Raw genomic sequence first — 25,635 nt, forward strand, 5'->3', positions numbered from 1 at the left:
GCTCCCCACCAAGGAGAGAGCCCGATGCGGGGCTCGATCTCAGGATGCTGGGATCATGACCTGAGCCGAAGGCAGCGGCTTTAACCCACTGAGCCACCCAGGCACCCCAATTTTCTGTGTTTTGAGTGCTGTTTTTCACATATATTTATCGTTGCCCCCCTCCTTTTTCTTTTTCCTGCTTCAGGCGAGAGCATGTGAACCTGGTCCCTGTTCCTTCAGCTGGAGCAGAAGCCTGCACATCCGCTGGTTTCTATTCCTGCCGCACCTTCCGCCACCTGGCGCGTTTCTCAGTCAGGACACCTTCTACTAAGAAGCCATCTCTTAGTGGGGATGTGGGCCTTGTCCTGCTGGCAGAACCCCACATCTCTGCCCCACTGACAGAACCTGGCACAGGGCCGGGGGCAGCTTGTCGTGGTGGAAGGAGAATATGAAGAGCAACATATTTTGGGGGGCTCACCTGTGCCAGGCATGTGAGAGACAGAAACTCTTGCAACCTCCATGACAATTCTGTGGGTCAGACAGTGGATAGGGGTACTGAGACAGAGAGGTGAGCCAAGTGTGCTAAGTCTTAGTGATAAAGGGGCAAGATTAGAACCGGTTTGGTATTTCAGGTCGGTTGTCATGAAGGCACAGTGGGAGCTTGCCAGTGGGAGGGCTTCCTGGAGGAAGTGGCCTGGGCTGGGCATTCAGGCAGACCTGCCTCCCACCTGGGGAGCCCCAAAAGGTGCGCCTAGGGGCCAGGAAGTGGTGAGGCAGGGGAGGGAAGCTGGGTGCCCTTTGGTGGGGGCTGATCTCCTTAGGTGCTTCCGCCAGGGGGCAGCTTGTCCTGGAACAGGGAAGGGGGCCAGCAGCACTGGGTGCCCCAGAGCCGCTCCTTGGGACCCTACCCAAGTACTCACCGGGTGGGCCATGCCTCCTCAGCCCCCTCCGCCCCCGCCTGGGGCTGCTTATAGACCCATGACCCCTCCCCACTGCCCACCTAGCCCCACGCTGCACTGGATGGCCTCGCATGCTGCCCACATCCTTATTTCTGACCCCCCTGCCCCCCAACTTCAGAACCACCTTTTCACACAGCTGCCTTTGGCGGCCTACACACCTGTTGGAGGGTTTCACGCTCCAGTTGTGTCTCCTCACAAACCTGTTCCTGAAGTCTGGGGCAGCCTTCGAGCTAGCCAAGACCCACTCCACCCACTTGCCCATTTTGTCCCAGAGCACCTGTCCATAACCCCCAGGACCAGCTCCCCCCGACCCTCCCTTCCCAGGAGGGCCCTGAATCAGCTCTCCTTGCTTCCTCCCTGTTGGCAAGGCCTGAATCAAGTACCGGAGGGCTACTCAGGTCTGCCCTTTGGGCCCTCACTCAGGGTACAGACAGGACAAGGCTGGGCCGGGCTGGCCTCTACCCATCCACGAAGTGTCTACACTGGTCTGGAGACAGGATTTGGGACCCTGCCTTCTCACTTGCGTGGGAAGGGTGGGCAGTCTGGGCCTTGATAGGCCCCAAACCCTGACTGTTGACCCTCCCTCACCCAGCTCTCCTCTGCCTTGGGAATGTTAGTCTGCAAGGCCTCTACAGTTTCAGTCTTCCCTGGAAGGCTTCCTGGAAGAGGGGACTCCTGAACAGAGAGAAGCTGTTCCAGTCAGGGTTCCTGATGGAGCAGCATGGCAAGAGGGAACTGAAAGGCTCCTGCATGGGGGCAGGCGTGTGTGTGTGTGTGTGGGGGGGTATTATTTGGCCAGAATTTGTGGGGGAAGGGGATGTGGTTAGGACCCAAGCATCCAGGACCTCAAGGGTTGGGGGGTTAATTATGAAGGCATTATGGAACCACAGCAAGATCACAGTTGTATTTTAAAATGATGATTGTCCGTTCCAGTGAAGCGACAGTGGAGGGGAAGCCGAGGAGAGCCTGGCCCCCTCCTCAGATCAGAAAGGATGGGGAGGAGGCCCTGGAGGGTGAAGGAAGGGAGGCATCTGAGTGGGCAGATGCTGAGCAGGACAGGGCTGGGGGGGGGGGCGTGTGCAGAAAGGACACAGGAAAGCAGGCCTCCAAAGCACACAGTTTCAGTCCTGCATGTTCAGTCCCTGCTGACTGCCCATGGGGAAATCTTGGGCGAATTACCTGCCTTCTCTGTGCCTCTGCTCCCTCACCTGTGTCAGGTGACAGCGAGGCACCTGCCTGCCTCTGAGAATTAAAGAAGTTGTGATGTGTGTTGGTCTCGATTAATCTTGTTAATGTCCTTGGGGTTACCATCATAGTGGCAGGCCTGAAGCCCCAGGTGGGCATACCTGCCTTTGGTCTGGGATGCCACCATGAGCCTGGGCACGGGGCAGAACCTCTGTGCCCCACTTCACCAGAGACCTGTTCCCCTCTGCCAGAACCACTTGGGACCAGAGCTGGGTCTTGGATCTCTTCACTGCTCCCAGGGGCTCCCCGGGGACCTGGGCCTCGAGGGAGCCCTGCGGCCATCCCGTCCGCCCCTCCTGGGCAACCAGGGATGGCCTAGCTGCGGACAGGGCTGGCCAGAGGTCAGGCGACCGTGGGCTCGACCAGGGCCAGCGCTTGGGGTACCAGGAGTGCTCAGGCACGGTGGGTGCAGGTATGGGGTGGGCGCCGCGGCACCCGGGGGCGCGCGGGACAGGGTGGGGAGCTGCGGGGCGGGGTGGCTGTGGGCCTGGCTGGGGTGGCAGAGACAAACGGGGCAGGGGTGGGGGGGCGTGGCGTGGCGGGGATGGGGTGGGTGGGGGCGGGACGAGGGCGGGGAGGGGGTGGCTGGGCCGAGCAGGGCGGACTGGGACGGGGGGCCGGGCCCGGCCGGGGCGGGCAGAGGGCGGGGGCTGGGGCGGGGCCGCGCCCCAGGGAGCCGCCCCGCCCGCAGGCTGCCCGCCCCGCCCGCAGGCTGCCCGCACCGCGAGGGTTAAGGCCCAGAGCCCGGCGGGCGGGGCGGGCGCGCGCGGATTGGGGGAAAGTTTGGGCGCGGGGCGGGCGCGGGGCGGGCGCGGGGCGAGCCGGGGCGAGCCGATTGGAGGGAAGTTGTGTCGGGGCGGGGCGCGCGGCGGGCTCGGCGCTCGCTCCGGGAGAGTTGACAAAGCCCCGCAGGGAAGGACGCCTCGCGGCGCGGCGCCCCGGGCCCCTCGCCCCGCCGCCCCGGGACCCCGGCCCCGGCCTCCAGCCCCTGGACTCGACCCCTCCGCCCGCGCTGCCTCCGGACACCCGCCTCGGCGCCGGTCCTGGCCCGAGCCGCCCGCGCCCAGGTAGCGCCGCCCCGTCCCGAGGCCGGGCCCGGGGGCGCGGGGCGCCGGGGTGCGGCGCCCGGGGCGGCGATGACCGCGCAGCGCGTCCCGCGGGCCCGGCCCTGAGCCCCGCTGCCTGCCTGCCCTGCCGAGGTGAGACCCTTCGCGCGCCCGCGACGCCCGGGGGGCCGACTGGGAGGGCCTGCCGGGGAGGATCGGGGTCCGGGATCTGGCCGGGGGCTGGGAGGGTCCGGGTCCCGGAATGCAGGGTGCGAGGCCGCCGGGCACCGCACGCGCCGCCGCCGACCCTGCCAGGCCAGTGGTCCTGTCCGCGCCCCGCCCCCGCCCCTGCACCCCACGTGGGCCCCCCCCAAGCGCAAATTTGTCCGCTAATGGCGCAGGCGATTATGTGCGCGGCCGCCGGTGTTGTGTGTCCCGCGGGCAGGGCCCGAGTTACAAGCGCCAGGAATCCAGACGGTGTTTAGAGACGGGGGGCGGCGGGGGAGGCCGGTAATTAGTGTAAACCCTTTGTCTGCCTTTGATACCCGCGGTGCTCCCCGCCGCCGCTTCCTCCGCCCGGAGCGCTGGCAGGGAGGGCGGGGAGGCCCGCACCCCGACCCTCGCAGCCCGGGACTGGGGTGCTGGCGGTCCCGGGGCCCTAGGCTATATGGTGGCGACTCCTACCCTGTACGCCAGTGACCGACCCTCAATACCTCCAGGTCCGGACGGGCCAAGATGACGCCCAGCCCCACGTTGTTGCTGCTGCTGCCGCCGCTGCTGCTGGGGGCCCTCCCGCCGGCCGCCGCCGCCCGAGGTGAGTCCTGGCGCCCAGCCCGGCGCCCCGGCCTGCGCCAGCGCCGCCCCTTTCCCTCCCGGCCCTGAACCCTGCCACAGTGCCCGGCTGGCGCGCGTGCCTGCGCCCCGCCCCTACTGGCCGGGAGCTTGGTGGGTCTTCTCACCCTCTGGGCCCCCAGGCTCAGCCAGAAGGTACACCCCCCTTTGCCCGTGGGGTGCCTCAGCTTACCCCCAGCTCACCCTTGGGACTCTATGCTCACTGAGGGGGCACACCTCACCCACAGGGCCCTCTCACCCAAAGATCACCCCGGCTCACCTGTGGGACCCCACACTTGCTGGCAGAGTGGACTCTGGCCCCAGGGCCTCTCAGGACACATGCATGTCTGTGTGTGTACCTGAGGTTGAGGGCAGTTGGTTACCTTGAGGATTTTTGTGGGGTAGGCTGTTTGGCACAATGGACCCAGTTAGGCCCCTATGAGGACCCAATTAGACCCAGAGACCCCCATGGTGGCCAGGGTGCAGTTTGGGGACAGTGGGGACATTGTTAGTGTCTGGGACTCATGACCCAGCCCTGTGCCCTGAGCTGGCCCATCCCTGGGAAGATACAGGGTGGGGGGCTGGGGGATTGAGTGTCTGGAACATGGAGTTGCTGCATGGTGTAGGGGGTGGGGGCTTGTCTCCAGGCAGACCCAGAGGACCACCTGCTTCAGGCTGCATACTGTGTGTGGGCGTGTTCCATTCCAGGACTCAGATGCACGCTCACACACCTGATGTCCCAGTGGGCAGGCCTGCAACGTCTCCCGAGGGACGCTCGCCCCTGTACCCAACCCCAGCAAGGTACAGCCTTGGCTGACGGGTGATGGGACATACGCGTTCACGGACTCCCGCCCGCCATCTTCTGCACTGGCCTCTTCTCGGCTAGGCGGGCCCTTTGGCTGGGCCAGCCCTTTGGGTGTGTTGACCACTCAGGAACGTCCCTGCCCTGTCCACCAGTCCTCTGAGGCTTCGCACCCCTCCCCCCGCCACCCAGCGGGTACACCGAGCCCAGCCTGGCCTTATATGGGCACGTTCGGGAGTTGGGTGGCAGGCGGCAGCCCAGGTGGGCCTAATGCCACAGTACCCCCCCGCCTGTCCGGCTAGGGACTGGCCTGGTGGCCTGGTGGGGGCTGCCCAGGCGTGGCTGGGCCTGGCAGTATCCTGGGCACGGCAGGCACTCAGGTCATATGCAGCAAGGCCCCCCCCGCCCGCCAGTGGCCGGCAGCCTGGATTCTGATCCCTCTTTCATCTGCTTGGACTCCCCTCGATCCCACACCTGCCTGTCCTCTGGCTGCTCAGCCAGGGAGCTCTGGAGGCCGCTGGCCTGGCCTGGTCATTGGCCGGATCCCGACGCAGAGTGGCGGATGGCAGCAATGGCAGGGGGCAGCAGGGCCTGCCTCAGTGCCAGGGGGCCCTGGAGGGGCCACACCCTGCTCTGTTTCCCTCAGCCTTGGCCTTGGGACTGCGCCTGGTCTCCAGCCTTGGCCCTCATGCCGGGCGTGCACTGCCCTGGCACCCACTCTCCAAGGGCAAGGTCCTGTGTGGCTTTGGGGGTGGGGTATGAGGCCCCTGTTCCTGAACAGTGCTGGCTTCCCCTCTAGCCTGGCCTTGAGGGGCACAGTCATGCTGGGCGCGCCCCCAGAGGGCCAGGCTGTTTGCCGAGAGCCGTCTTCCCTGTGCGTCACGCTCTCCACAGTCAGCCCGTCTCTACACCAGATCATATTTTCAAAGTTCCCCTTTCTGAAAGTTTCACAATCAGGATGGGTTTGTCTTCAACAGCTTTTTCCAAATTGGAGGGAAGATAGGATTTGGGTTTCTCACAGTGGGAACTCAAGCAGCTCCGATGACCTTGCCCTTCCCAGAGAGCTCTAGAAGAACTTGTGGAAGGGCTTGTCTGGCTTGAGCTTTTCCACAGGGAAGCAGTGGACAGGTCTCTGGACAGCCAGCCCTCGAAGTCACCTTCCTGTCCCCTGGACTGTGCTGGTGTGCCCTGGGAGGGCCGAGCGCCGCCCCCAGGGCCGGGCGCTGGCTGCTGGCTGCCCCACGCCACAGGCATAGTGACTTCTTGCCATCTGGGCTATGTTGAGAAGGGCCCACCAGTGTGTGTGAGGGCGTGCGGAGGACGCGCGGCCGTCAGGAGGGCTGTCGTCGTGTGCGTGTGCGCTGGCTGACCTTGCTTGGCCTCTGGCCAGGCCGCAGCCCCCACCCCCACCCCCGCCCCCGCCAGGCAGCCCCAGCTGAGGTGGATGTGCGGGAGCTGGGCCCAGACGCTGTGAGGTGGGGATGCAGGCCAGCCGCCCCATTTATGTCTCGGGCCCCACTCCTGGAAGAGAAAATAAATCACTGTCCCCTCTGGGGGGGAGGAGGGAGCTATGAACAAAGTCGCCTTTGGCTGGGCCTGGAAACTCCTACCGCAGGCTCCTTCTTCATTGTGCGGGAATCAATGGGCCTTCAACCCCCGCCCAGTGCCATGGGGAAATGTTGGTTTTTCCCAGCAGTGGCCTCAGCCTCCGGCCTGGGGTTTGGACACTGCTAAGAGTGCTGGCGGAGGCAGGCAGTGGTCCCGTGGGCCTGGAGTCTCCCTGCTGGCCGCGTCGCTGCTGGTGGCGGGCCTTCTGTGCCTTCCCAGTGACCGTAGCCCTGGCATGTCCAGGACACAGCCTCTGGCCCATGCTGCCACCCCACCCTGCCTGCCATCTGTCTTTCTAGTGGTGGTCACTGTGTGCTCCTGGTCAAGCCTGTGGGTGTTCAGTGTGGCTACTCTTGGGGCCCGAGGGTAGTGGGGGCCACTGTCCTGGGCTAGTTCAGTCTAGGTCTGCAGCCAGAGAGTCCACAGTCCAGGAAGGCTGGGGGAGGGGGTTGGGGGCATGGGGAGAGATGTGGGCAGCACAGCCTGGAAGGAGGTATGAGTACTGGTCAGGTGAGGGGAGAATGGCTTCTGGGTGCGGGAAGAGCATGGGCAGAGGCGGGCAGGTCGCACTGACCAGGGTGGACATCTTGGGGCCGCATGGATGGATGGGGGCCAGGAGTGGGAATAGGCCAGGACTGGGCTGAGAGGCTGGTTGGCTGGGTGCAGGGAAAAGGGGTTGGGGATCTCCTGGGGGCTAGCTTCCTGTCCCCAGTGAGTTGCTGGGCCAGGGCCTCGAGGCTGGTGGGCCTGGGTCCCTTCGTCCCACAGGGACCGGCCCCCTTGGGGAGAACCAGCATGAGTCAGGGGCTCCCAGGTCTGTCCCTGGAATGCAGGGGACAGTGTGGCAGGGAAGTACTCTAGCCTGGGGCCTGCTGATGCCCAGGGCTTCCCTTCGTGGCAGGAAACAATGGCTTTCTTCCCCAGTTTGTTAGAGATTTACACAAGTCCTGCACTATGAAGAGATAACGGGGCCTGGGGCAGCAGGTGGTGGAGAGGGAGCTGTGCCCAGCTCTGGCCTGGGACTGTCCTGGGCGGTGATCTTCTCTGACCCCACCATGCTGAGCCCCAGGACAGCCAGGCCACTGGCTGGCCCTGGCACTCTGTAGCGGCCTGCTCGGTCTGGTGGGGACCATGGGCTTCGCTGTGGAGCCTGGCAGCGGGTGCTGTATGCCCTGCAGCCTGCGAGATCTCAGGGGTCCCAGTGTGCCACAACCTCGTATCTATAGTCTGTCAGCAAGAAGCTGGCTGTGGGCTGTTGGCTGGGACCCTGGGGTGGGTGAAGCTGGTGTGGGTGGGAGTGTGGGGCTCTGTGGCCTGGGGCTTGGGCCGTCCGGCGCTTGAGCCCTCACAGTGAGGAGCAGCACTGGTGCCAACCTCTGGCCCGGGGTTCCAGGCTCAGGAAACACCGTGTCACACGGGTTCAAGCCCATGACGGGCAGGGCCCTTGGGTACGCTGGGCCTCTTGTCCTGTTACCCTGTCCCCTGGGTCCAGCGCCAGCTTGTGAGGGAGACCCAGGGGATCAGGTCCTTCTTGGCTCCGGGGCTGGGGCTGGTGCTGGGCCCCTCTAGGGAGGTGGTGATGCTAGACCAGTTCTAGGTGCATGATGTTTTTCTGAGGTGGGGGAGAGGGGCAGGGGTCAGCTTGGAGTCTGTGGACTTGGCAGGCTCTGGACACAGCCACCGGGGTGTACCACTGAGCCCTCTAGACTGGTCCTGGGGCCATGGGTGTGGGTGCCGTTAGCTGTTGGCAGTTCCTGTGGGGACCCCCTCCCCAGGGCAGCAGCCTGTCAGGGAATGCTCTATGGCCCCTGTGTGTGTCTTGGGAGTGGCAAGGAGGAGGAGCCCTGGTCAGGGCTGGGCTGGAGGTCCGCCTGGGGGCTTCCAGGGCCGGGGACAGACCTGGAGAGTTCTCCCCTCCCTGGCCTGTTGCCTTCCATGGTGCTGCTCCCCAGGCGGTGTGTCGGGCCGGACACCGTGAACAGCTTGCTGACTCAGTGGGTCAAGCTGTCCCTTTGCTGCACACAGACACCCTGGTTTCTGGGGCAACTGCCCACCCTGTGAGTCCTACCAGTTCCACCACAGATCCCATGTGTCCAGCCCCCAGGGGCTGCCCCGGGCCTGCTGGTGACTGGGAGCCTATGTGTGTGCACGAGTGCACCAGAGTGGCTCAGAACCAGGGCGGAGGCTGAGCCCTGCCTCTCACAGCTGCCCTGGGGTGGTCTTCATCTGGGCCCCCTCTTTTCGGCCTCCCAGCCCTTGTCTTCTTGGGAAGGGCACTGGCTCCAGGTCCGCCTCTGCATGGTGTTCACCCACCACGGGGACCAGTGCAGGGACCCCCACTCTCCCGGAGAGTGTCCCCCTGCCTCTGCTGGTTCAGGGCGTACAGCCAGGATAGATGGGACCTGCCTCGCTTCCCTGCCCCACCCCCCATCAGGCCTTGTCACAGTGTCCTTGGAGTCCTCTTTTCCAGACCACTTGACTTCTCCAGGAGGAGAGCTCCAGTGGCTCCGGCTGGCCATCCAAAGTCCCTTCCCAGCCAGTCCCAACGACGTCAGCCTGATGGCTCCCCAACCCAGCCGGAGGGTTCCTTCCAGGCTGGCCATTTCCAGGGCTTCTCAGGGCTGACTGGGAATGGAGTGAGCTCTGATGTACTGACCAGCTGATTCCTGCAGCCCCTTGCTTCCACCCGTGTCCGTGGCCCCCGTGTGGGCAGCATGGACTGGCACTTGGGGCCCCCGGGAGGGCTGGTGTCTGGCCCAGCTCCTCATGAAGGCCACTCGGGGTCAGCAGGTCATGATTGCCTTGCGCGGTGGAGAGAGGGAGAGTATGTCACGGGCAGTGCCCCCACAGCCAGGCCTGAGACAAACCTGAACAGGACGGGGGCTCGGGTGTGGTTCAGATGGAGTGGCCGGAACAGGCCACCCCAAGAGGGGCACTGCAGTCCCCTAGGGGGGCTGGGGAGGGTGTTGGGGAGAGATACCAGGAGGGGATGGGCAGTGTAGAGGCTGTGAGGGTTAGGGAGGTGTGGGGGGCTGCGCTTCAGGTGGCCCCCGACGGTATGTGGAAACTGCATGGGCTAGACTGCCATTGAGGTCCTGTCCCTAGCCCTCCAGCATGTGTCACCCCTCCATCCGTCCCAGCTCCCCTGCTCCTTCAGCCCTTCTAGGCTCTGCTGGGATAGGACAGCATCAGCTGAGGTTACAGTGGGACCTTGTTTTAACCCTTGGGCAACTGTCCTCACAGCAGGTGGGGCAAGGGGGTCTCTGGTGTGGGGAGTTTGCCTCTACTGTTGGTGTATGATTGTGTATGTGCGTGTGCCTGGGAACCTGTGTGGGTAGGGTGTGTGCATCTGGGGGGCAGCCCACATGTCTGAGAACAGTGTCTGAGGGATAGCCCCTGTCTGGGGATAGACACACAGCCTGTGTGTCTGGGGACTGTCTGGGGGACAGTGTCTGGGGGACAGTCCGTGTGTCTGGGGACAGTGTCTGGGGGACAGCCCGTGTGTCTGGGGGACAGTGTCTGGGGGATAGCCTATGTGTCTGGGGGATAGCCTGTGTGTCTGGGGACAGTGTGGGGGACAACCTGTGTGTCTGGGGACAGTGTCTGAGAGAGTGGGGGACAATCTGTGTGTCTGGGGGACAGTGGCTGGGGGACAGCCCATGTGTCTGGGGACAGCGTTTGGAGATGGCATGATCAGGTGGATGTGTGGCACCTGAGTTCTGGGTGGTGGCTGGGAAGCCTGGAAGTGTAGGCTGGATATATGGGGTCTTCCTGGTTGCTGCCCCCTGACCCCTCCCCACACCCCCATTCTAGTATGTTGTCACAGCTGTGGGGATGGGGTAGGGCGGGAAGGAGAGAGGGAGGAAAGGGGGTTGTGGTGGTCCTCTCTCTGCCTACCGCATTGATGTTCAGCCCCCTTGAGGGGTGAGACCCAGACCCAGCCCCGGCCTCCATTTAACCCCTCCACATGGCCATCCACATCCCATACAGCCCATGCCCGCCGAAATTCCCCAAGGCTGTGGCTTGGGGCACGTGGAAGGTCAAGGGCTTCCTGGAGGTCGTGCTCCTGGGGAAGGTGCCTGTGCTGAAGGATCCAGATGCTGCCCTGGAGCTGGTGGGAAACTGCCCCCGCTCTGCCCCCTGCACACCCTCCAGCTGCCCATCTGCCTCAGGTCTTGCCTCAGTTTGCCTCTGGCTGGGTGGGTCGGGCACCTGACCAGGTGGAACAATGGGGGCTTGTGTTTCCTGAGCTAAATATAGAGCTGTGGCAGTCGCACTGGCGGCCAAAATCCCCAGGAATCTGGGGGGGCTCCCTCCGGTGAGCCTGCTGGGGTCTCTGCAGAGGCAGGGGGTGGAGGGGGCAGGGAAGGCCCGGCTCAGGGGGAGGGGAAAGGGGCTGTTTGCTTTAGGATAAGGCTGGCTCCGGCTGGGGCCTCTGGCTGCCTGCCTGCCTGTCCCCCTGTCCTGCATGCAGGCCAGCCCTCGAGGCCACACCTCCAGTCGTCTGGCAGTCACTGGGCTCTGTCCTCCTCTCCGCAGTGGCTGAGGGGCCTGTGGCCTCTGCGGCCCAGTAGATGCCCCTGACCCCCACTCCTCACACCCCCCTGCCTGGTACAGGGAGGGGGCAGGGCTGCAGGTGCCTCTCCTGGCCCCGGAAGCGCTGTCTGCTGGGTCCTCTCTCTGCCACTGACACAGGCTTCTTCCAGGATGGGGCCGGGACAGGAAAGCCCCGGGAGAGAGGGACACCGTCTTAGCCCCCGACGCTTGCCAGGCAGTGTTTGGGCCTGTGTGAACAGCCAGGTGTCAGCCTGGGGGTAGGCTGAGGGGGTGCCCTTTCTGAACTGCAGTCTGGGGTGCCCCTTTGAATAGTGGGATTGTAAGCACGGACAGGTGTTGGACAGGGCCTGCCTGGAAGTGAGGCTGGGACCCTGGGCACGCCAGGGGGCCTCAGGAGACCCCCGCAACCATCTCACTGTGACATATGGGGGGCCCCATATGCAGTTGAGAAATTAGGGAGAGGTAGATCTCAGCAGCTGCTTGCTGGGGCCCTGAGGGCCTGATGAGGAGGGGGCTGGCTGAGAGTGCAGGGATGGCCTGGGGCCCATGTTAGGAGCCCCATGGCAGGAGTGGGGGGAACCCTAGCAGAGGCAGAAGCGTTCCTGGGGGTGTGCTTGGTAGGGTGGGTGGGGCTGGGTAGGGCCCTCCCCCACCTCAAGCTCCCTTTTCACCAGTGGGCATAGAGGGCATAGAGGGAAGGGCCTGGTGTTGCCGTGCCCCTGATGTGCCCCCCAACCCTCCATCCCCCTAGCAAAGCCGGGACCCTCCCTGCCTAGACCCTGGTCTGTCAGCTATCTCCATCCGAATGGGGGCCAGCACCTTCTGCCCTCACCGCCTGCACACCAGTGGTGTGGGGCTGCGCTCCGCACGGGTCTCCTGCGAGGTGGTGCGCGGGAAGCTGCCACGAGCTTCTGGAAAGCCTAGGGACGCGCTCTGGGTCCTGTGGGGAAGGCCGGCAACACAGCCAGCTGGTACCTACACACCATAGAAACACCAGCTGGTTCTTGAGAACACGTGCTGCCCGCAGGCCCCGTAGCTGTGCATCTCAAGGCGGCCGCCGGCCGGCTCCTCTGGAAGGCCAGGATGCAGGATTCAGGCCGTCCAGGCCCGAGTGGCCACGGTGTGGAGTGAGCACCCCTGGCCAACAGCCAAAAAGGGCAGGATCCTGGGAGCTAGGCCCCGGAAGGGCAACAGGGTGCCCAGAGCCGTCTGTCCTGGTCTGGGGGTACGGTCAGCAGGGCAAGTGTAAGGGCTCAGTGCCCCCTGAGGTCACCCCAAGGTGCAGGAGCCTTGGGGCTTGGTCAGGAGGCAACCCCACCTCTCTGGGACGCCTGCAGTGTCCTCTGCAGCCGGCTCGCTGTGCCTGCTGCCCCTACACCCAGGAGGCACCGAGGCTGGCCGTGAGCTGGGACAGGGCTGGGAGTGGATTTCTTCCCGCCGGTGACTTGGGCTTCTCCTATTGGGGGACAGTGGGCAGGGGGCTGCCAGCCAGACAGGAACCCTGCTGCTTGCCCTTGGACCCCAGGGACTCAGGGTCATGCTGCTCTATCATGCCACTCTGCCCAGCCTCCTGCCGAGGTGCCGCTGGCATCAGGGAGGCCCTTGGCCAGGCACACATAGCCGGGCACCGACCAGACCACAAGACACGTCTGTTTGTGCTACACGGATTTGGTGCCATGTGCCTTGCCTGTGGGGAGTACATGGGGGTCCGTCCTGGCTCGCCTGTGGACGCGCAGCCTGGGTGAGCCGCTCTGGTCCCTCTGTATCCTGGCTCCTCCGTGACACGATGTGACAGCACATCCGGGGATCTCAGATCCTGGCAGTGGTGGGATCCGGGAGACTGCTGACCCCTGCGGGCTGGGGCCAGGGCCCAGGGCTTCAGACCCCCGCTGCCTGGGCTGGGCAGGCAGGCAGCCGACGGGGCTCCTGCACGCAGGCCTGCCTGCACTCCTGATCGCTGGCCACCCGCTCCTCCCTGACTGAGCCCTCTGACCCACCCACAGGCCCCCCGAGGATGGCAGACAAGGTGGTTCCAAGGCAGGTGGCCCGGCTGGGCCGCACTGTGCGGCTGCAGTGCCCTGTGGAGGGAGACCCGCCGCCGCTGACTATGTGGACCAAGGACGGCCGCACCATTCATGGCGGCTGGAGCCGCTTCCGGGTGCTGCCCCAGGGCCTGAAGGTGAAGGAGGTGGAGCGGGAGGACGCCGGCGCCTATGTGTGCAAGGCCACCAACGGCTTCGGCAGCCTCAGCGTCAACTACACCCTCATCGTGATGGGTCAGTGATGCCCATGCTGGGGCCATGCTGTGTGAGCCCGAGTCCACATGAGCCCGGGAAGCAGACCTTCCCTGTGCAGCCCCAGCCCACCCCAGTGCTGCTACCAGGAAGAGACCCACCTGCCCGCTTCCTCTAAGCCCAGGACAGGGGCCTGACCTCTGGGGCCACCACCCCAAGCCCAGGCCCTCCTCAGGCCTGTGCCACGGGGTCCCCAGAGCTTCTGCTGATGGGGAGACCCAGGCTGGCTAGGGGGTGGCAGGAGTGGGCACGGGAGAGCCCCAGGGTGGTGGTCTTGTGAAGGGCCGGCTGGGAGGCCGGGCCTTGGTGTCGGCTCTGACTTTGAGGCTCAGATTTCAGAGTTCAGAGGGGCCGCCAAGGGCCTTGTGTTCTCTTCTGCCTCTGGGGCTCTGGTGTGGGGGCTGGCGGGGTCCCCAGAGACACACCCGTGGCTCGCTTGTTCCGGGAGGGCTCCCGGGCTGGGTCCCTGGAGGTGGGGCTCCCTGGCAGCCATGGCGCCCTGTCTCGCAAAGGGGGTGAGCTTGACCTGTGTAGCCCCCTCGCTGGGTCCCTGGCTGGGTGGAGGAGGCTGTGATAGGAAGGGCATTCCTTGGCCTGCCCCACCCCCGCTGGGCCCCCTGCTCTGGATCGTGGAATGGGAACACGGCTGGTGTCCCCCCCACTGTCCTCTGAGAGGGGAGGGTGACGAGGCGGTATGTGAGCCATGTCAGCTCTCCAAGGCCTCGGCCCCCTTGATGTGGGCTAGGGTTACCGCAGCTGCCGGGCGGGCCCGGCCCCCTCCTCCCACTGGGCCTGCAGACCCCCCGGAGCCGGGGGGGCTCTGTTGGGGTCACCTGCACCCAGGCAGTGGGCTGGGCGGGCAGCTCTTGCCCAGCTGTCTCTGGGATTCTGAGAGGTGGGTGTGCCCTGGGGGCGCGCATGTGTGTTTGCAGAGCTCTCCCAGCTGGGCCCGAGGCCAGGGCCTGGGAACCAGCCTGGGGTCGGGGGGAGGCACTGTTGGGGCCCCCCTCATTTGCCCTCCTCTCTGCAGATGATACTGGCGCAGGAAGGGAGCGTCTGGGGCACGACGGTGCCTCCGGGGGCCAGGAGGATGCAGCCGGCAAGCAGTGGGGTGAGAAGGGGTGGGCGTCGCCGTCCTCCCTGGGCATGGGTGGGGTGGCCTCCCAGTGTCCTGCTGACCCGTGTGCTGGCCATCCCGCAGCGCGGCCCCGCTTCACACAGCCCTCCAAGATGAGGCGTCGTGTGATCGCTCGGCCCGTGGGCAGCTCCGTGCGGCTCAAGTGCGTGGCCAGTGGGCACCCACGGCCTGACATCATGTGGATGAAGGACGACCAGGCCCTGACGGGCCTGGAGGCTGGGGAGCACAGGAAGAAGAAGTGGACACTGAGCCTGAAGAACCTGCGTCCTGAGGACAGTGGCAGGTACACGTGCCGTGTGTCCAACCGTGCAGGCGCCATCAATGCAACCTACAAGGTGGACGTGATCCGTGAGTGCTGGGGGCTGGGGCCGGGGCGGGGGTGGGGTGGGGGCGGCCCGGGGTGGCGCCGACGACCCGCTGTGTCTCCGTGCAGAGCGGACACGCTCCAAGCCCGTCCTCACGGGCACGCACCCCGTGAACACGACCGTGGACTTCGGGGGCACCACATCCTTCCAGTGCAAAGTGCGCAGTGACGTGAAGCCGGTGATCCAGTGGCTGAAGCGTGTGGAGTATGGCGCCGAGGGCCGCTACAACTCCACCATCGATGTGGGTGGCCAGAAGTTCGTGGTGTTGCCCACGGGGGATGTGTGGTCGCGGCCCGATGGCTCCTACCTCAACAAGCTGCTCATTGCGCGCGCACGCCAGGATGATGCCGGCATGTACATCTGCCTGGGGGCCAACACCATGGGCTACAGCTTCCGCAGCGCCTTCCTCACCGTGCTGCCAGGTGCGCCCCCTCCCTGCTCCTACCCCGGCCACACGAGGCGCCACGTGAGGCCACGGGCTGGCCGGTCGCGGGCTGTCCCGGGACCCATGGCGACATTGCTCTCCCCACCCCCGTCCTTGGCCTCTCTTGCAGACCCCAAGCCGCCAGGGCCCCCCGTGGCCCCCTCGTCCTCGACCACCAGCTTGCCGTGGCCCGTGGTCATCGGTATCCCGGCTGGCGCTGTCTTCATCCTTGGAACTGTGCTCCTGTGGCTCTGCCAGGCCAAGAAGAAGCCATGTGCACCTGGGCCCACCCCACCTCTGCCTGCACACCGCCCGCCCGTGGCCACCCGCGACCGGGCCGGGGACAAGGACCGTCCCATGCCCTCCAGCCTCGGCCCTGCCCCTGGCATGGGGCTGTGCGAGGAGCTCGGGCCTCCGGCGGCACCCCAGCATCTGCTGGGCCCGGGCCCATCTGCCGGGCCCAGACTTTATCCCAAACTCTACACGGATGTGCACACACACACACACACGCACTCGCACACGCACTCGCACGTGGAGGGCAAGGTCCACCAGCATATCCACTACCAGTGCTAGTCAGTGCCACAGGGTGGGGCCCCGCCCACTCGCCCTTCGGGGCCCGGGTCGGGGCAGCGGGCCCATGGGGGGCGGGTGGCTGCGCAGAGAGCTGGGGCCTAGGCAGGAGGCACAGTCAGCACCCTGGGGCGCCCTGGGTGACACACACACATACCTCTGGACACACACACACACACACACACACACCCTCAGACTAAGACGCCTGGGAAGGTCTGTGCCGGCAATTTTGCAGTGTGCATGTAGCAATGGGCTAGTTGATGAAGGAACCCTTAGCCCCATGAGGAGGATTCCACAGGGGCCATGGTCAAGCCACCCCTCCCCGCACCTGGCAGGGGGTCTGAGAGGACCCTGGCCAAACCTTGAGTCCTGCCCCGTGCCGGCTACGGTGTCCCTACCCAGGCCTCCACCAGCGGCTGTCTGTTTACCAGTACCTGTCCGGGCATTCCCCAGGCTCCCGGGCCGGGAGGTCAGGCAGAGCAGTCTTGGCTCCTGCCCTGAGAGGCTGGAGCCCCCTGGGGGTGACCCTGCCCCCGCCAGAGCGAAGGGCCCTTGATATTTATATTTAAGAAAAGAAAATAATAATATTAATAATGCTGGAAGGAAGGTGTACCGCAGAGCCTGCCTGACCTCAGGCCCGGGACGCACCTGGCCTGCTGGCCAACTGGACAGCTGCCTCAGGGCCGGGCACCATCGCCCCACTGCCTGTGGCAGCCCCAGACCTCTGTAATTTTATATAGAGTTTGAGCTGAAGCTTCGTATATTTAATTTATTTTGTTAAACAAGAAAATGTGCATCCTCTTCCATTAAGCTGATGTTTCTGCCTTTGGCTTGTGCACGTGTGCATGTGTGTGCAGGCCCAGGTCTGTGTACAGGCATGTGTGCTCATGTGTGCTTATGTCTGTGTACAGCTGTGTGCATGCCCATGCCCGTGGGCCTGTGTGCCAGGCCTGGGCTCCAGGAGTCCTGTAGTTGGCCTAAGGTTCTGGGATGACACCTTGGGGTCCCGGGGCCCCGTCAACTGCCCTGAACTGGACTCAGGTGGCCGTGTTTGGAGCACTGACTGACTAACACCCTTGCAAGCAGCTCCCTAGCCAGCTAGAGTCCTGCCTGGTCCAGTGGATGTCCCGTCTCTTACCTGTATGGCCCTGAGGGCCCTCAGTGTAGGGCCTGTGCTTTCCCTGCCCCACGCTCTGGGGCTTCAGCTGGTGGCCTCGGAGGGCTGGGGCCTCGCTGTCATCCCTGTCCTGGTGTCTGCCACCTAGAGGATACAGTCCCGAGTCTGCTAGCCACTACTGGGCCATGAACCATGGTCTCACTCCAGCTGGGGACCCTGAGGCTGGGACTCACTGTGTCTTAAGAAAAGGCACTAAGATAATGTGATTTTAGCAAAGCCACTCGTGTGAGGTGCTTTGGGTCCCCAGAGCCTCGGAAGGTCTGGCTGAAGGAATGGGGCCTTGCTGGTGTCTGAGGCACTGGAGGGAACATGAATAGGTTCTGCCCAGCCCTATACAGGCCAGGGCACTCACCACCTACCTGCTGGTTCCCTGCAGCCGGAGCTCCCCAAGGTCAGGGCCAAGCCCCACCCTGGCTCCCTTCTCCTCAGCCGAGGGCAGGTCTGGGAACACTGTCCTCTGGTGTCTGGGGCTAGGCCCCATCCTCTGGCCCTCTTCCACTGGGCCCCCTGGCCTCCCCAGGATGGACCCCACTCTTTCTGCCCCAAGGAGGCAGGGGCTAGCCGTGAGGGAAGGCATACTGCGGCGATCCTGAGTCCATAGGCAGTGACCGAGTCTGGGCAGGGCTGGTGGTGGCCAACTTCAGGGGACACCATGGGAAGCCAGCTGTGGGAGTTCTGCTGGGCAAGCAGGGGGAGCTGGGCTTCAGGCAGCCACAGCTGGTGACCAGCCGATGCTCTCCAGACAGGACAGGCTGTGGGGGCCGGAGCCCGGATGCGTATCTCTCCCAGGTGGGGGTGGGATGGGAAGAGTCAGCCTTGGGTGCCGGGGAGAACTCAGGCTACGGAACATCCATAGGCCATGGGAGTGAGCCGTTTCCCCCGCCCCCCCGCCCCCCCCCCGCACCTGGGAGGGTACAGCTCCTGCCCCCCGCCTGGACCTCCAAAGGTGCCCGTGCCCTTCCCAGCTGAGGTCCAGTGTCTCTGCCTGGGCCTCACAGGGGAACTGCCCCTGTCTTCTGTCCCCAACGAGTTCTGATGGTCCGTCTCTCAGGGGCAAGACAGGCCCGGCAGGGCCCTGGGTCCTGGCTCTCACTGAGACCAGCAGCCCTGGGCTCCACACCCCCTGCGCCCTTTCAGGGCTTCTGAGGAGAGGCAGGCACTGAGGGACTGGTGACTCTGTGAACACATGGGGACCCTGCCCGGTCTCCCCGAAGCCCTATGTGTTCATTACCACACCCTGGGGCTCAGGGTCCTCAGCTGCAGCCTGTCCCACAAAGACCTCAGCTTCCTGCTCTAGGGATGTGACCACATGGGTCCAGACCCCTCTCATGCCCTTTTCAGGGGCCACCTGTGGCTTCCAGATCCTTCTCCCTTGGCCCCACCCTGTACTTCTGCTCACCTGGGATGTCTTCCACTCTGTGCTGCATGACCCCTGGGAGATTTCAGGGTCTACCTGGGTAATCCTTGACCCTGACTTCTGTCCCCTCTGTTTCAAGGTCCCATTTTGAGTCCCCCCCATATTGTAGGGATTACCCTGTGCCCCACACTCCCAGGATAGGATCTCGTTTCCTGCACACCACATGTGGGGGCAGCGGAGGGAACGGCAGTGTGGACAGACCGCGGGGTCCAGGGCATGGGGGAGGGGTGAGACTGGGGAGAGTAGACGCTAGGCCGGGTGCAGGGGCTGTGAAAGATGGGGGCCCCAGGGGTCACAGGACTGGGCCTCCTCGAGCAGACCTCTGGTGGCTAACTAGCAGTGGAGCTTCTCTTGGAGCCTGGCCTTTCTGCCAATTCCACCCTGCTCCTGAGCCCATGCCTCTGCCCTGTGGGTGCCCGGTCCCCTCTTGGGGACTCCCAGGTCTGATGCAGAGGGACAAGACTCAGCTGGTGTTAAGGTCCCCCACCCAGGATGGGGCCCTAAGGACAGAGGGGGGTGTGGGGGGTGGGCTTCCCCTGGCCCCCCCGCCATGGCCCCTACTGCTTGGGCAGAAAGGTCAGCAGGCAGCCGTCAAGGCTCTGGGGACCACCAGCAAGGACACAACAGCTGGTGTCCCCAGCTCTGTGGGGTTCTCTGTGGGGCAGGGCCGGGCCCTGCCCTGGGAGCTCCTGGTTTGGAGGCAGAGGAGAGGGACCCAGCTGCGTCCTCAGAGTGACCCCCGGCCATGCCAGGCTGGACAGGGACTTCTGACAGGCCACTTCAGGAGGCCGCTGTTGGCGTCCTTGGTGGGGGCACGGCACACGGCGGGTGGAGCTCCAGTACTGAGCTGGGCTACAAGCTTTCCCCCGATCTGTTCCCGGGTGGTGATAAGCCGGTCCCTCGAAGCCCAGAGTACTTGAAAGGGCGGCTACCGCTCTGACACTTTGGGCGCGAGCCTCCCCGCCAACACGCACCCTTCCCGGCCATCCTGGCTTCAAAGGGGAGTCTCATCCTACAGCTGTCCAGGGTGGGGGGGGGACCCAGGCTGGTGAGAATGAGGGGGACGTGGGACAACCCCACCCGCACAGGACTTGGGTTGGGACGGCCTGGCAGGAGATCAGAGTCTTGTCCTGGGGTCAGGCCAGGGGACAGGGACAGGAATGCAGGATATGGGACACAGGAGAGTGTCAGGAACATGGGACATGCAGTCAGGACACAGGATGGGGACAGCCTTGGCCTGGACTCAGAACCCGGGGCTAAGAGCCCGCAGAGGATGGCCAGGCTGCCTCAGCTGCTGACGCTGGGTTTTGTGGGGCTTGGAGGGTCCTGGCCCTGTGTCAGGGGCTGTGGGAGGCAGGGTGTGATGCGGGGCCACCCTTGCTTGGGGAGCTAGGCCTCCTGGCTGGGTTTGGTGTCCCAGGAGCCCACAGCACTCAATAGAGCCCCTGCCACATCCAGGGGACCCATGGAAGGACTTGGCTGGGTGGAGGGGGCAAGGGTGGGACCTGTTGGCCGGGGCACCCTCTGTGCCCTGTGCTGACCCCACCATGTAACTAGCCCCACATGGCCACTCTGGCCTGGGGAAAGCTGGGGCTCAGGTGCTCTCCTGGAGGGCTTGGGTGATGCAGAGTCCTTGGGTTTGGGGTTTACTTTTAGGCCTCATGAGAGTGTCTCTGGGGAAGTATTTGGCCAGGACCATGTCTGGGGATGCTGATGGAGGGCCCGCTGGAGCTCAGAAACCCTTGGTGACCCAAAGGCAGGGCTAGCCTGCAGTGGCCCCGGGGCTGGTGGGATCTGTGACAGGACCCCCTCCCCATGGCCATACCTCCAGCCCCCACACTGAGCTCTGAGGGGACTTGACCTGTGGGAGCAGAGGGCAGGGTCAGGGGTTGAAGGTGGGGTGAAGGAGGGAGCAGAGAGGGTCTACACTCCCCCTACCTGGTGAAGACGACAAGACAGGACAGGAGCCCCAGGGGATATGTCCGTCCAGCCCTGGCGGCTCTGGGCCCTAGCAGGATGGCCACAGGCCCTGCACAGAGCCCTCACACTGTCTGTCCCTCCTTACAGATAGGCCTGGTCACTGGACCAGCCCTTCACCATGACCCCTGGCACCGTCCCTCAGGCGTCCACTCCCCAGCCTGGGACGGGCCCAGGGGCAGCTCTGGCTTCCAGCACTGGCAGCCCAGCCCTGCACGCTTGACCCTGTGAAGGTGTGCGCTGTCCCTTTGGAGATTCAGCCCAGTCCTGTCAGCAACCCCAGGGCCCCCCCACCCTACCCCGCCCTGCGCAGCTCTCCACAGCCCCTGCTTTGGCTTCGGGGTCCGTTGAGGCTGGCGCCCCGCCCCAGACACTCTGGTCCCTGGACTGCAGCTGCCTGTGCAGGGACCATCAGCCCCCCAAGCCCCCCCAGCCCCCCATAGGCCCACGGGCTTCGGTGATACCAGGTGGGAGCTGGAACACCTCCCTGGGCCTGAGGGATCCTGAGGTGCGGAGCCCACCTCTCCTGCCCCCTGGGGCTTCTCCTGTGGGGACGACCCTGGGGGCAGCAACCCTCGGCAGTGCCGTCTGGCCTCCCGAACCCACTCGTCTGCTGAGGGGGCCTGAGGCCCTGTGCGGTGGGCTCAGGGGCTCCCCGATACACTTCTATGGGCAGCAGCCAGGGGCAGACCCAGCGGCTGCTGAGGCCCAGTCAGCTGCTAGTGCCCTAGCTGTGCGGCTCCATGGGAGGGAGCCACTGACCCAGCCACTGTGCCCCCGCCCTGGGAATTCCGCTCAGCCTGGGGTGTGGTGGAGGTGGGGGGAGGGGTGGAGACTCAGCACAGACTCAGCCTCAGCCTGGGGCAGGGCAAGGAGTGGGCTTGCGGGGGGTGGGGGGGGTGGTGGCTGTGCACATGTCTGCCTCTCAGGGTCCCACTTGTTTCTGTTCAGGGGGCCTTGGGTCTGGAGTTTGTCTGGGATGACAAGGCAGCATGCCTGGGTCGGGTCCAATGGCCAGCATGGCGGCCGGGGGCTTCCTAGGAGTGGCAGCCCCGCAGCCAGGGTCACACGCTGCCCCTTACTTCCTGACCTCAGGCCCCGTCCGTCCGGGCCTGTGGCCTGGAGTTTCACTCTCTCCTCCAGCCACACCAAGGCCTCTGTCCCAAGCTGGAGGGGCATGTGCTCGTCCCCAGAAGCTGTGCCGACCCCTGTCCACACCACCTTCACAGGCCAGGGAGGCCAAGGGGGCAAGTGGGTGAGGATGCCACCAGCTGTCCCAAGCCAAGTCTTGGGGGGAGGAGCAAGTGGCCTCCTGTGTAGGGGGGGTGGGTGATGCCTCAGGGAGGGGTCCAGATTGGAGCCAGATGTCTCTCCCCATGCACCCCCTCCAGGGGTAGGGGGAGGACACACAGAGGGTCTGCAGTAGCCTCAGGTGAGAGAGTGGTGGGGCCTGAGGCTGCCCTGCCCCCCACCACAGCTGTACACCCCACCCCCACTCCCTGCGACAGCCAACAGCTGCTGGGCATCTGGCCTGTGGCCGGCAGGTGGTGACAGCTGCCAACAGCTGGCTGGAGGGAGGGTCAGGCTGGCCTTATCCTGAGTGGAGGGAGGGAGTGGAGCAGTGGGTGGTGGGTTTTCCCCAGGGAGTCCCGGGGAAGGCCCAGCTCCTGTGTTCCTAAAGAGCCCTCCCCTGGTCCTGGAAGGGCCCTCACTAAGAGGACAGTGGGGAACCGGCAGGGGTGTCTTTGCCCTGCTGCCAGGGCTGAGGCTCCATCTGCTTCTTGAGGAGCCAGGGGTCCAGGGGCTCCCTGAAGGGAGGGGCAAGGGCCACAGAACCAGGGAGGTGAGAGGAATGGAGGAGGCTGGGCCTTGGGCAGGGGTCTCCGCTGGAAAGCAGTATGTCCCTCTCCCCACCCAGCAGTCTCCATCCTGAAGGGAGGAGGAGCAGGTGGGCTCCAGTGGCAACTAAGAGTGGGAGCCCGCTTGTGGCGCTGGGCTCCTCTCGGGTCTCCGGATAAGGGATGGGGGAAGCGGGTTGTACCCAGACTTCCTGGAAAACCACGAGCCTCAGTGGGTGCCTGGAGATATGTGAGACTCTCCCCTGGGACCATCGTCCTCACGGCTCCAGGCCCTCTGAGCATCATCCCAGCAGCCCCCCAGGAACCACCCCCTGAGCTGGGGACAGAACCAGAGCTGCCCCCTGCCTGGCTGGGAACCCCTCTGGGCCATGCCCTGGGTACCTGGTTGGCAGGCCACTTCGATTTAGGCAGGACCCTGTGAACAAGGGGCCATGAGCTCAGGGTGGTCATGAACCCCTGCCCTCTCTGAGCCCCCTCTGGGAGCCAGCATCTGGCCTCCGTCTGGCTCTGACCCTCTGACGGGTGGGCAGGACAGTGGGGGTCCTGGGGTCCCAACCCTACCCACTCCTGGCTCCGGGCTGTAGGGAGCCATGACCCCCGCCTTCCCCCACCTGTGTGCCCTGGGCAGCACCGCCCACCACATCGTGTGCCTGGCCAGTACCCCAGGGCTCTGACTCAGCCCTGGGCATGAGGGGCCCGGTTCGGCTGGTGGGTGGGACGGGCAGGGCTCTGCAGAGGCAAATTCCTTCTTCCTTCATAGCTTTTTCCTCTATTTTTTCCACTTTCTTCTAAAAGCTGTTCTCCACTGTTCCTTCCTGGAGCCCCTCCAAGACAATCGGCACCCGGCTCCTCGGGGCGGCCACAGAGCTCCTTTGATGGTGGTGGTGGAGCTAAACCCAGTGGCACGGGGCGGGGGATGGTGCCTGAGGCCTCTGCAGGCTGTGCACGGCTGGGGGGGGCGGGGTGTCATGCTAGACCCCCGGCCCGGGCTGTGCAGGTAGAGCCTGCTGCTGCTCCTGCCCCACTTCCCCTCTGGGAGCCCAGTGTCTCTGGCTGGAGCATGGATGCAGCCCTGCTCAGGTGGGGGTGGCCCTGGGGCACATTCCCATCTCTGTCCATGTCCCGAGTGTGGGTGTCCAGTTAGCACGGCCTTGTTGAGGCCTTCTGCCACCATAAGACCACAGGCCCACCTGGGAGATGGGATGTTGGGTGCCCTTGGTTGCCTGTGCCCTCTGCCAAATGTCCCCGTTCTGGAGCCCACCGCTGCACACAGTGGTCCTCACTAAATACGTGGCAGAAGTAGCTTTGGGCCCAGAACGTTGGGGTGTGTGCTGGCAGACAGAGGGTGTCCACCTCCTGCCTACCCTCTGGTGACCCAGGAGCCCTGCTCTGGACAGACGACAGGGCCCCTTCCTTCCGGTCCAGCAGGGTGGACGGGTGGTGGGAGGCATCACAGGCCACGGGGGACCCAGGCGCAGAGGGGCTGGAGCTGGATAGCCATGAGCCGTGGCCTGGTGACAGGAAGTGTCTGCACAGGCGAAGGCACAGAGAGGCCCACAGAGACGTCGTGGCTGATGTCCCTGCATGGACAGTGGCCACTGAAGGGGATGGCGGGCGGGCCGCTTAGCCTGGGGCAGGCTCCTGGGTGCCCGTGCTCCCTGAGCCCTTGCAAGCCGGCGGCCGGAGGCTAGCCCATGGGGCCCAGCGAGGGCAGCGGCCGGCCAGAAGCAGGCCCAGAAGGAGGCACAATCCTCTCTTTGTTCCTGCGGCCGCCTGGAGCCCGGAGGCCAAGAGGAAATGAGGGTGAGCCAGCCAGCAGCCCTCACCCGCCCCACAGGCCCGGCTGCCAGGGCCCGGTGGACGCCAGGGCTGGGCTCCACAAGGAGCTGGAGGGGCCGCCCACCCCACAGTCCTCAGGCCGGGCCCAGCAGGGTGTCTGTGGGGGGCCTGGGAGCCTGGTCTCTCTACCCTCGCCGGCCCCAGGTCTCCGCCACCCGTGCCCTGCCCGGCCAACTGGCTCTGAGTGCACTCTCCTCCTCCTCTCCCCTCCTGGCCCCCCCAGGCACAGGCGGCTGGTGTGGCTGAGGGTGGAGAAGGCAAGGGTCCCTTCAGGGGTGTGAGCAGAGGGGTTTGCTGTCCATCCCGGCTCAGCCAGGCTTGTTCCCTTGCCCATGGAGTGGGGTGACCCCAGTCCCGAGGGGCCGACCCTCTGGCAGATACTGGCCCCCTCAGGGGCAGTCTGGGGCCAATGATGGGCACGTGGGCACATGTGGGTCCGTGGGCTTTGCATACGTATGCATGTGTACTGGTGTGTGTGGGGCTTTAGTCCTGGGTGTCCCCTTGCTCAGCCCCCTCCTTCACACCACCCCTGCTGGCGGCTTCTCCCCAGGGGTCTCAGCAGAGCGGTGAGGACGTCTGGTGTCTGTCCTGAGATGTGTTTTTTAGCCTTTGCCTGCATCTGCGCAGAGGCTGAAAGGTGACCCAGAGCCCCCCTGTGGCGCCGTGATGCTTCTTATCTGTCCTGGGAAGGGCCGACTCTGCCTAACAGGACCCAGCTTTGATCCTCACAGGCCGAAATCCACACCATGCTGGACAGCCCGGCAGGCTGGGGGCCTCAGCAGGGGCCGGCCGGGAACTGGAGCCCTGGCCAGTGGCCCCACCCTGGGGCAGGCCCCACAGCCCTGGCACCCACCCTCAGTCCTCAGGGGTGGGTACTGGGCCCTCCAGGATGGCCTGGGGTGTCTGAAGTCTGCCCAGAAGTGGGGAGGCCCTGGGGGGCTGGAGGGTCTGTCCCAGGGCAGGGCAGGGGGCGGTGCAGGATGCCCTGCTCGGGGAGGGCAGGGAGCGGCAACACCCCCACCCCGGCTGCAGTTCCCTCCATCTGACATCAAACTTGAACCCACACCTGTGGCTGCTTCTCCCAAAACAGCAGTACCAAGGCTCGGGATTCCCTGTGCACCAGAGGGAGAATCTTCAGGGCAAGGAGGAGGGGCTCTGAGGCCTGGGTCCCTGTGGGTGTGTGTTGGAGGGCCTGGGCTGAGGTGCTGACCGCTGCTGGCAAGCCTGGAGCTCAGACTACGTGACTTGCCTCCCCCATGCCCAAGAAGGTGCCGGGCTCAGCCCGGCCTCACCCTGGATCTCCCAACTATGGGGTCACTCAACGTCCCCCCGGTCTCCTGCTGGCCTCGGGAGCTTGCCCAGATGGATGGGGGTCCCAGGCTGGGTTTCTGGACCACTGCCCCTCCCCTGGCCTCCTGCAGCAGAGGGGACACAGGCCCAAACCATGTTCATGGCAGCTGGAGCTGTGTGCCCATGGCTGGGCTGACCTCCTGTGGCCTTCAGGCCCCCTGGCTTATGCTCAGGCACCCAGGGCTTATCCAGGAGGCT

At 65.0% G+C, this 25,635-nt stretch overlaps 1 protein-coding gene across 1 annotated transcript; it reads left to right on the top strand.

Moving 5' to 3' along the window:
• The first annotated feature begins 3,242 nt into the window (after positions 1-3,242).
• Positions 3,243-16,628, top strand: FGFRL1 (fibroblast growth factor receptor like 1). Its single transcript, XM_080831561.1, has 7 exons — positions 3,243-3,382; positions 3,949-4,043; positions 13,031-13,303; positions 14,352-14,432; positions 14,523-14,807; positions 14,893-15,246; positions 15,379-16,628. Exons 2-7 carry the CDS (start codon positions 3,965-3,967, stop codon positions 15,819-15,821), a joined length of 1,515 nt encoding a protein of 504 aa, XP_080687687.1. The 5' UTR covers positions 3,243-3,382; positions 3,949-3,964; the 3' UTR covers positions 15,822-16,628.
• The last annotated feature ends 9,007 nt before the right edge of the window (positions 16,629-25,635 follow it).

This window comes from Martes martes (assembly GCF_963455335.1).
Source record: "Martes martes genome assembly, contig: scaffold_338, whole genome shotgun sequence".
Classification (NCBI taxonomy): domain Eukaryota; kingdom Metazoa; phylum Chordata; class Mammalia; order Carnivora; family Mustelidae; genus Martes; species Martes martes.

Coding starts and splice junctions, on each gene's coding strand:
- FGFRL1 (XM_080831561.1), top strand. CDS start 3,965: ATGACGCCCAGCCCCACGTTGTTGCTGCTGCTGCCGCCGCTGCTGCTG. Junction 14,808..14,892: donor CTACAAGGTGGACGTGATCC/GTGAGTGCTGGG, acceptor GTCTCCGTGCAG/AGCGGACACGCTCCAAGCCC. Junction 15,247..15,378: donor CTTCCTCACCGTGCTGCCAG/GTGCGCCCCCTC, acceptor CCTCTCTTGCAG/ACCCCAAGCCGCCAGGGCCC.